General features: G+C 53.6%; 1 protein-coding gene across 1 annotated transcript; it reads right to left on the reverse strand.

Annotated features, from left to right (window-relative positions):
- Nucleotides 1-2,063: 2,063 nt before the first annotated feature.
- On the reverse strand, nucleotides 2,064-10,677 carry PCARE (photoreceptor cilium actin regulator; the record flags this gene model as incomplete). Its single annotated transcript, XM_082851278.1, has 2 exons — nucleotides 2,064-2,238; nucleotides 6,932-10,677. The coding sequence occupies 2 exons, from the start codon at nucleotides 10,675-10,677 to the stop codon at nucleotides 2,064-2,066; spliced, it is 3,921 nt and encodes a 1,306-aa protein (XP_082707404.1).
- Between the last annotated feature and the right edge of the window lie 389 nt (nucleotides 10,678-11,066).

An 11,066-nucleotide genomic window follows, 5' to 3' on the forward strand; every position in this document is an offset into this window, starting at 1 on the left:
CACTTAGACTTGATCATCCCTGGGGTTACATCCCCACGTTGCATCCCAGGTTCATCACCTGGGTCCCTGTCCAGTCTCCCGGCAGCTGGGGTTCTGCTTTGTTTCTTCAGACCTCCAGGAAGCCGGCCTCGAAACCCTAGCACGGGGCAGGTCCCCTTTCTGACCAATTCTCTTACCTCTGAGCTGGATTGCTCCACACGGCTTGCTTCCTGAAAGCCAGCCTACAGGGCCCAGCCCTCGTTACCCACGCTGCCGGCCTAACCATGCAGGGGGACAGTCCAGCTCTCTCTCAAGCAAGTTTCCTGAAGTTGGCTGTTCTCACTCACTCACCTGGGCCCGGGTGGCTGAATTTCCTCCTGTGTCCTGCAGCCCAGGCAGTTCCCAGGGCCCAGCCTCCAGCCCCTGGGTGTGGCTCTGCCCTGCTGTGGCCTGAGCTCTGCTCTGAGGATTAGTACACACTAACTGGGTGCGTACAGACATTTCCCAATAGACGGGTGGGTTGTGGTCCCTCTTGGTAGTTTAATCAACTGTTCCTGAGTGCCTTGGAAGAGGTTGTCCCTGTCACCCTGTCTGAATAACTGGACAAGTCAAGGTGGGGATCCTTTACTTGGAGCCGCAGCCTATCCCTGGGGGAGGGAGCTTAGTCCTCAGGACCCAGTTTAACATGTTCTTGAGTCGTGATCTACTTCAACAAGAAAGGACTTGAAGTCTATAATTTTTCCAAACTTAAAAAATCAGCTTTGAAGCAGATGTGGAGGATTGGCCCTTAGCTGTACCCTGTGGGTGAGAATTCTCGTCTTTTGACAACCCACTGAGCTGGCATTGAATCACCCAATTACTGCAAATTCTTTTCTAAATAGAAAGCACTCCACAGCCTCCAGTGGAAAAATTCCAAATTCTGCAGCGAATATCTAGCTCATTGGCAGAAGCAGGTTTGGGGCATGAACAATGGTTCTTCACGTCAGTCTCAACTCCAGCAGAAGTTCTGCAGATGACCTGGGAATAAGGTTGGCAGAGAAGCCCCTGGGGGAGACCAGGGTGTGTTTGTGTGTGTGTGTGTGTGTGTGTGTGTGTGTGTGCGCGCGCGCGTGCCTGCCTTACCCACACGTCCTTCTGAGCTTCAGCCCCCACGGGTTTCAGAGAATAGGCTGCTTTGTTTGCGAGGGTCGGTTGTACCCACTCAGTCTGAGAGGCGTGTGGGTGCATGGGGTAGAGCATCTGAGATATGCCTCTGAGACAGGCTTAGCTGGAGAGGCAGCAGGGCTGCACTGTTGGGCTGGAAGCTTTGCTTTTAGGGCTTTGGAGCTGAGCTTGGGAAGGAGGGTGGGTGGAGCTGTGTGTCTTAATGCCACCTCAGGCTTCTTATCTCTGGAGCAGTCAGCTTCTAAACAGAGCTCATGATGGGCACATAAAAGCTGTGCCACTATTTAACCTTAAAAAAAAAGAAGAAGCTTTCCACCTGTACAAGTACATACGTAGGCTTGCAAATGGAACAGTCAAGGGCAATGAAATGTTCAAAAAAATAAAAAGGAATGAAAGACAATAGAGTCTAGAGCCAGGCACACCTGTTTACGTTTTACTCTGTTCTCTTCCTAGTTGTATAACCTCAGGCAAGGCACTGGGTGGGGGGTGGGGAGTGAATGAACGAGAGGTGCTTTGGTTTTCTCATCTGCAAAAACCAGGAGAATGCTCTCTGCTTCATTCATTGTTGAACGAATTAAATGGTTTCACAGAGCGAACCCAAGTAAGACACCTGGCTCATGAAGCATGTGGTAAATATCGTTTCCTGCTAAATTAAGACCAGCACTTGAAGGATTAAAGAGTGTTGTTGTGGGGTCCAAAGTTATAGTTACTCGTTGAACCCCAAGGCAAACCAGGATCTAGGACTGCAAACAGTGATTGTTTAGAATTTAGGAGAGCCTCTGGGCAGTGCCCTTTCCAGGCCTTTCCTACCTCTCAGGAGGAGTTTGGTTGGCCCACCCTCTCTGGGGTTGTCTGACGCTTGGCTGTCACCCTTGCCTTCTGGGGTGACTGGCATCAGTGTGACTCAGTCAGCCAGCCCGTCAGGCCACTTCCTTCTGTTGGCGCTTGCCCTGGGCATGGCTGGCGCTGGCCTCCCGCTGCAGCCCGTGGCCCAGCACGCAGAGCTCTGGGGGCGGTGCACCCCTGCTGCCGCCCTTCGGTTCTGGGGCACAGGGACTGTTCCATGGCTCTGTGTCCTTGGGGCTCTCCTCGCTGCTGCAGAGAGAAAGCACAGGTGCCAATCAAACCCTCCTCGTTCCTCTGGCCCCGCCCCATCTCCATTCTGTCTCTCTCAAGCCCTCCCGTCTGTATCACCCACAGACCTGGTGGACTCTTGGTGCCAGGCCTCTGCCTTTCCATATCAGCTTTGCCTGCTGGTGCTGTCCTTGTGGGTGTCTGCTGGCACCTTGAGAGCCAAGCTCCTGGCGTTTCAGAGGACAGGCTGAGTCCTGTTCTCTCTTGGGATGCCCAGATCCTGCTGCTGTGAACAAAGCGTCTCCCTCAGGAACTCGGAAGCCAGGCCTTTATTTTGTTTTTGTTTTAAGAGCACTTCTTATTTAATAAAGAGCTAGGCTTAGCTAGTTGAATCAAAAATAACACCAACAATAACAGCAAAAAAAACCCTGCTTTGCTCAGCTGCCACCCTTTTCCTGAATGGAATAAAATGAAAACTGCTTGGCTCAGACCTGGCATTTGGCTAGAATAGAGCTTCCCAGCTGCTGAGTGCCACAGTGAGAGGGGCTGTGAACAGAGAGGGACACCCAATGTGCTCTGGGAGCACAGAATGGAGGGTGGTCACCAGCACAGATCAGGCCTAGGCCAGATGGGGGACCAGCTCGGAAAGCCACACTGGCTACGGGCAGCCAGGCTAGCCTGACAAAGACCACGTGGAGGGTGGAGTTGGCTGTCTGGGTTCGAGTCCTGGCCCTTCCACTTACTAGCTGTGTGACCTATAGCATGTTGATTGATCTTGCTGATTCTCAGTTTCCTGCTTTGTGAAAGGGAGATAGTAATAATACCCATCTCACAGGACACTCAAAGTTATCAATATTGGATGACGCCTGGAAAACTCTCCGCACACTAACCAGCATATGATAGGTGCTCACTAAATTGTCGGCTGTCACTGGTGCTGTTTTGTAGTAGGACTAGGAAGTCGCGCCAGCAAGGGACCTGAGGGACCACCCTGTCATATGACAGGTGGGCACCTGAGGCTCGGAGCCTCTCCATCAGTCACCTGAGGACCAGGACTGGCCCCAGCTCCGCACATGCACAGACCAGAAGCCCTTCTCTCTGCCCGTGACGGCACCTTCTCGACTGTATTATGAGTGTGCTCGGCTCTGCGTGGTTACGCTTACGTGGGACGTCCAACCAGTGGAGGACAAGTTTGAGTTTGGATCCTAACAAGATCAGGGTGGCAGGAATGGTGGGGGGAGGTGGGGTGGGCACTGACACGGGCCGTCATACGTGATTTTCAGGCAGTGAGGAACCCACCCTGTTCCTTAGAGCCAGTCTTATCTATGTCAGCCTCCGGCCCCATCATAAGTCCCTGCAGGACCCAGCGATTTGTGGGCCACAGCTCCCACCTTATTTTTTCTTCTTCCTGCGCCCCTTTTGAGCAGGGGTGGGGGCATGACACTTTGCTGCTCCCAGACTGGAGCAGAGGACAGGCCGTGGCACGCAGTGTCAGTGGAGGCTGACGCTGACGTGTGACGCAGGGTTTGGTTCTTGAACTGTGTCTTCCCCACCCCCAACCAGGTCCCACATATGTGTGAGGCTCAGGCCAGGAGGTCGACTGTTTTGGTTGCCATATGGCCGTGTTTCCACCTGTTCCCAGACCTGCTGGGGAGCCAGGCAGCCCAGGTCTCCAGGAAACGGGGTCAGGGGGCTGCAGAGAGACCCTGACTGGCTGGTCCAGTCCTGGCAAAATTAAAAGCACCGCATTTAGTGGAGCAAGTCTGGGCACACTGAGACCTGGATAGAGACAGGTGCCTTCACCTGGGCATTCAACACGTAAATAACAGTTGAAGCTCAGTAACAGAGCTTCCTGGGGAAGCCTCAAGGACTGTGCCCAATCCCCGGGCCCCAAGATGGGGAAGATATCAACACCATCAGTTTTTCTAAAAAAGCTGCACGGGATGACCTGCAGGGGGTCAACACCACACACAGGCCAGTGCATCCTGCAAGCCTGCCTCGGCGGCGAGATACAATGGGTAGGGCTGTCCCTGCAAGTCCCTGCTTGGGGAAACAGCCTGTAGGAGTTTCTGGCTCTCGGGCACTGGCTTGTTGTCTTGTTGCATGATCTCGGGGGAATCATGCTCAGTTCCCTGGCATTGTTTCCCATACGCAGGAGGGTAGAAAAAAATGCTTGTCATCTCCAGAGCCGCAAAAGCCCTCCTCTTACAGCTGGTGCACTTCTGCTCCCAGACGCCAGTTTTACAGGACTGAGTGGGGAGTGGGGTGTGTGTCTGGGGAATAGGCAGTTTCCCATCACATTCATCACGTGCTCACATTTTCACAGTCTGGAGCAGCTTAGACGTGTGGTCTGACCAGGAGATACGGGAACGGCTGTGAGTCATTCTGTGACCTTCCACGTGACCTTGGGAAGGCTCCTCTTTATGAATCCTCCTCCCTCTTTAAAGCTACAGTTACTCCCCATCCCACCTCATCTCTCTGAATATTGAGATTCAGGACATAAAACAACCTTTAAGGCCGCCCTATTCCGAGGAGAAACCTGGAAGAATGGCAATATTTTCTCCTTGAACAATTTTATGTTGCTTTATTATTGCTCCTGCTGTTTTAAAATGTTAGTGTTTTTAATTAATGCCATTTTATTGTTCTTGTTCTCTCAAGCTCTTCTCCTGAAGGGCACAGTTTTAGAAATCTAATAACTGAATAACTGGCTAGTGTGAGGAATAATGCAATAACATTTATAGAGGTTCTCAGATGAAAGGCACTGTGCTGTAGGAAGTTCATTTTAGATTTAAGAAAAGAGCAACGTTACATTAAGATTCTTGCAAAAATAATCAATATTTCATTTCTTTCAAGTGGCTGGGGAAGTTTTTATAACTATAATCATACACAACTTTCCTGAGATAATATCTTTATTTAAAATTGACTGCCTAGTACTTTGCGAAAAACTACCATTTATGCCAGGACAGACTGTGAAGGCTGTAACACATATCGCTCTGGCAGAAATTAACTTCTCATTTACACAACTGTGGGCAATGCAAAGATAGCAAGGACTGCTGTGGGTTGAGCTTTGTCTGATATGATATCAAGACACATTGATAAGAGTCCCTCTTTAAACGACCTCAGATTTACATTTTTCTCCCCATGCTACAATTTGGGAAAAGATGCGTGTCCCCATAAACTCTGAAAAATAATCACACCACCATTCAAGTCCTTTCAACTCCCAGGCAATGGCTATACTCTGAGTCACGCCCCCTTGTAGCTGCATGCCCAGACCTGTCTGCGGGGCTGCGCCAAGGACATGCAAGTCAGCTGCCCCTCATGAGAAAGGCACGATTAGACCTCAGCCGGCCCAGGGCAGGCATGGCAGCCCTTCCGCCTGGGTTCTGGTGCTCAGTGCTCATGGAGAGTCTTGTTCTTTTTTTCTTTTTTTTTTTTTTTTGCGGTACGCGGGCCTCTCACTGTTGTGGCCCCTCCCATTGCGGAGCACAGGCTCCGGACGCGCAGGCTCAGCGGCCATGGCTCATGGGCCCAGCTGCTCCGCGGCATGTGGGATCTTCCCGGACCGGGGCACGAACCCGCGTCCCCTGCATCGGCAGGCGGACTCTCAACCACTGCGCCACCAGGGAAGCCCGAGAGTCTTGTTCTTGCTCTACACTCCTCTGAAAGGGGAGATGGAGATGAGGCTGGATTGCAGAAGTGGGGGCAGGTCCTCAGGAGTATGGGGAAGCCAGACTTTTATATTCAATACCTCCAGGACCCGCTGTTTGTTAAGGTGTGTCCCCTGGGTGCCTCCCAGATCCTTTCAGGGGCGGGGGGGGGGGGCGGGGGGGGTTGTGTCCACGTGGTCAAAACTATTTTCATAATAATAGTAAGATGTTATGTGCCCTTTTCACTTATTCTTTCAGGAATGTAGAGTGGAGTTTTCCAGACTACATGATGTGTGATATCACAACAGATTGACTGTGGACAAAGGTCTGAGAATCCAAGTGTCTGTCTGTGAAGCCCACACCCTAAAGAGGTTTGTAAAACTATAAGACAGTGCCACTTCTTTCGCTCAATTTTTTTGTTATTGTGGAAAATATAGTTACTTTTCATTAGGATATAGTTTATGTTAACATAGAATGGGGTCGTTTTTTCAATTAATAAATATTTTAAACATCTCTCAATTTTAATTTGTAGCGCAGTAAAAAGCGATAGATGCAATGCACATAGGCAAAGGCTCCTTGGGGGTCTCGATTTTGAAGAGCTTAAAGAAGTCCTGGGACCAAAAATTTGAGCACCTCCCACTAAGATGCTGGGCTATTGCCGTAAACCAGGAAAGACAGAAATCAGGCTGCTGGCTCCAGACAGGTGACAATGACTCAACTTTGGGGGTCAAGTCACTTCACCTCAGTTTCCCCAAGTGTAAAATAAGGGGCACATGTGGTTGCACCAACCTGATTGTTTTAAACTTTTTTTTTTAAATTTTTTTTTTAAACTTTATCTTTAGTACAGCAGAGCCCCTTGCAATTAAATCTTTCTCGGGAACCTGAAGTGTGTAACAGATGAAAGACGGTTGCTTAAGCATGGGGGACTGGGAGATAGGACATTCCTAGACCCCTCTCCCAGCTGCTCTTCTCTGGGAGCACAGTTTGAAAACTACTGACCCAGATGAGCCTAAGGGCATATCAGCTCTATCCCAATAACTGCAGGGCTGTGGCCCGAGGACTCTCCTTACCTGCTCTGGCCAAGCTGGGATTCATAAGCGTCGCTGGTGGTGCCCGGGACAGGCAGGTGAAGGCGGATGCCCGGCTGGCAGTCAGAAGCTGTCCTTCTGATGAAAGGCTGAGGGTTGAGGGCACACAGGGCCGTCCCTCGCTGTGAGTCCGCCCTCAGTCGTGGCCCTGAGCTGCTCCTCCAGCATCCTGTGGGGGTCCCACAAGGACCTCCAGCTTCAGGTGGCAGTGATGGTGGGGTGAGTTGGGGTACTGTTGAGAATGGTGACTTAGCTTCGAACAGAGAGGAGGTGGCTGGACAGAAGATGGAACATGTGTTCCCAGATGCTTTGGCCGTGGCTGCCCGACTGTCTTCAGAATCTCTTGTTTCCTTGGGCCCCTGACTGGGAGACGCTGGGGGAGATGGGGAGGGGCCAGAGGCAGGGGAACTGGCTTCTGTGCACTGGGCAGGGGGGCTGGAGACCTTGTGCCGAGCGGGTGGGCTTGCCAAGGGAGGGGTGGACAGTTTGTGCTGCAGGGGAGGGGAGGCTCGTTTCTTCACTGTTGGGGGGCTTAGCATCCTGGGGCTCGCTGGAGGGCTGAGCGGTGGGCTGGGGGACCTGTGCACACAGGGCACACTTGGCTGGGCAGGTCTGTGAGTGGAGGGCACGCTTGGGTGCCTCTTGTCCACTCTGGGTGTCCAGTGTGCCCTCGTGGGAGAGGCCTTCCTGACCAGCACGGGGCTTCTGTCTTGGTTCTGCCTTGGGGCCTCGGGAGAATGTGGCCCTCTCATTGGCCTGGCCAGGCTGGGTTCCGAGGTCCTGTCCTGCCCGGATGTGTGGCTGGAGTGGTGCCCGTGGATGACCTTCCGGGGATGCTTGGAGAGGCCTGTGGCCCTGTCCGCTCGTGCCTGACTCTGAACCCTGCTGCCCTGCACCTCTGGGTTCCCGCTGGCTGCTGGTGGGTGACTGAGGTCCAAGGCGAGCTTTCCGGGATTGCAGCCGCTCTTGCTTCTCCCTGGTTCTGTGCTGCGGGCACTGGCGAGGGTGGCCGTGCTTTTGCTGGGCAGCAGGTCAGAGGGGCTCATGGCGGCTCTTAGCTTTGGGGAAGCCCACGTTCTCCGGGCGGGGCCGGCCCCTCCCAGCCCTGGCACGTGGGTCCCTTCAAGGGAGCTCTCTGCTAGATCGCTGTTTTCTGGGGGCTCCAGGGAAGTGAATGATTTGTCCATCAGGATTTCCAGAGGCGGTGGAGGGAGATGCTCTGGGTTCTCCTCTGTTTCACAGTTGAGGTCCTCACTCTTGGACGCTTCTGCTATGAGCAGAGGGGGAAAGGCGGGAGCAAAGGGCCTCCAGCCTGGGCCCATCCTGAGAGATTCTCCACCTGCTTCTGGAGAAATTCGAGGCTTTGGATACAAAGGGGCAAGTCCCCTGTAAATGGGGAACCTGGGAGGCATGGTGGGGACCCCCCACTTCCTGGGGCAGGGGCTCGGCCCAGAGTCCTTGGAATCCCCCAGTGTCCTTAGACCCTCGGTGGGACTGAAAGTTTCAATGAGTTTCTTGACCGATGTTCTGGTAGGACAGCTCTTGATGTTCCAGTCCCGGGCCCTGGGAGCCTCACTGGCCCTCTCACCTGATGGCATGACGTTTGGAAGCCCCTCAGCTTTCCCCTGCCAGGGCTGTTCTCCCTCAGGGTGGGGACAGCATTTCTGCAAGGTGCTCTGACTTGGCAAAATGCTGAAGTTCTTGGTGAGGGACGCCTTCAACTTGCTGATGGTGCTGCTTGGGGTGACCTTGCAGTAGTGGTCAGGCCTCAGCGCTGTTGCCCTGGGCTGCAGAACCTGCTTCTGGCTGTGCCCCTGCCGTCGGGTGTCCTGGGTGCAAAGCGCCTCCAGCCTCTGGCTGAGGTCTCTCTGGACCCTCCGCAGCTCCTGGAGCGTGGGGTCCTCCACGTGGCTCTTCAGACAGCCCTCAGATTGGGACCTCCTCTGCCTTGAGGGGGCCTTCCTGCTGTCGCTGGCCGTGTTCGGTCTTGGGGCCACCATGGTTCTCTCCTCTTCCTCGATCCATTCCTGGTGCTCAGAGGGCAGGGGGACAAACTTGATCCTTTCACTGATTGCTTCCTTCATCTTCAGAATCATTTCCTCGTCCTGGGGGCTCCTAAGCCTCCGGGGGTGTGGTTGAAATAGGCTTTCGGCACCACCGGCAGGTGAAGACCGAGGCCTCGCATGGGAAGCGCTTCCCTGCCCCGCACGCGGACTCAGGCAGCTCTCTTTGTCTTCCTCCGCCTCTGGGCTGCTGTCCTCACATTCACTGAGGGGCGGAGTGTCCATCAACCTGGAGCCTTTAGGAAAGTGTGCTTCCCTGGAGATCCTGATCCCAGGGGAATCACACGGAGCGCTTTGGCCCAGCCCCCAAGGCCTGGAGGCAGTATTTTCTGGGCCTGTGCTGGAGGGCCAGGGGCTCCCCGATCCACCCTGCACTGCTGGCTGAACCTTTGCTGTAAGAGGCCTGGAGAGCGGGCAGTCCTGGGGTCTGGCTGAACCCATCCAGAATGGGCTTTGCTGCCAGGTATGTCTGGACAGCTTGGCCTCCACTGTGGGTGGAATCGCTGGCCTCCACTCTGCAGGCTCCAGCACGAAGTCCCAGCTGGCTCGCTTGCCCAGTTTGTCTGCCAGCTGCACACACTCATTGTCAGCACCGATGCCACTGTCCTCAGAGCACAAGGGTAGGCCCTGCACTTCAGGGTCACCGTGGCCACTCGCTAAGCTCTCCAGGTGCCCCAGAACCCTGAGGAGGTGCTCATCCGCACCCTTCTTCTTGCACAGCTTGTTTCCCAGGTGGCCCGCGGCGCCGTGGAAGTAGCGGCCGGAGCCCTCCAGGAGGCTGTCAGAGAGCGAGGCCACCGTGCCGCTGAGCGCCTGCAGCTTGCTAACCGTGTACTGCAGAAGCTGCTGCAAGAGATCTGGCTGCTCCTGGGGCTCTCTTTTCTTCAAAGGCCAAGCCAGATCCTCCTTAACTTCCTGGAGGAGCTCTTCTCCATCCTTGGAGATTTCCCCTAAGAGCTGGTTGACCTCATCAAAACACAGCAACAGGAAGCCGACCATGGGCTGCAGCAGCTCCTGGGTCTGCGTGGCGCAATGGGTGATGCTCATAACTGCTTCGTATTTGGAGAGGCAGGTGTGCAGATAGGTGTAAGCACGCTGGTGGGCCTTCACCAGGGGCTCAGGGAAGTCTACTTTGTCTTCAGACTCGTGGGCAGGAAGGATGGTTTGGCAGTCATGGCCCTGTTTGCTCGACCTGTGACATTTTGGCCTCTTTCCCCATTTGGAAGTCTCCTGGGTATTGCTTTCCTCACTCTCTTCCCCAGAAAAGGCCGCCCCTTGTGATCCGTGGGAACTCTGTCTCTTGAATGGAACGTCTGTAGCCACGTAGCTTTGTGATTTGTTCAGCTGGGATGGGGAGGTTTTGGTTTCTGGGATCAGTCCTTCCATATCTTTCCTTTTGCCCAAAGTGGGATCTCTGGTGAGCTGACAAAGACTTTCAGCCACGGATTGGATCCACCTGGGACTTTGCTGCTCTTCTGGCCTCTGTTCCTGGGACGAGCCCCCTCCAGAGTCATAGCAGGTGGAGTTTTGAACCAGCAAAGGGATGGAACATCTTTCTCTGGGCCCCTGACATCCTGGCAGAGTTGCTTTGGGCTTTTTAAAAAACTGGATGCCACTCTTAGCAACGCTGTTAACAATATCACTGTGGGAAGGTGTACATCCCATGATGTCAGCCTGTAGTCATCTCCCATCTGCAACCCTCACAATTTTCAGAGAATTGTATTCAAAACAGGAACAAAAGGCAGTCTTACTAGTCCATCCAGGCAGTTTCCAAGCCAGAATCCTTTGAAGTCCAAGGTGCAATGTCCTAAACTTGGAACCGGCTTTCTTTACTTCCTTGGCCCCATCGTGTAGAGGTAGTGATGCTGCCGCCGTTCTGGTGTTGTTCTAAGTTTTGAACCCTCTGCTGCTGGTGAGCAATGGGGCAGTTCTCGAGGACTTCAGTCCCGTGGATTACCGGATTGCATTTTGCTCGTGTCCTGACAGATGTGCATGGCAAGTGGAACTTTAAGCCTATTAGGTTAATCATGCCCTAGCCAGTCAGCGCTCCCAGC

This window comes from Leucopleurus acutus (genome assembly GCF_964270905.1).
Source record: "Leucopleurus acutus genome assembly, chromosome: 12".
NCBI lineage: Eukaryota > Metazoa > Chordata > Mammalia > Artiodactyla > Delphinidae > Leucopleurus > Leucopleurus acutus.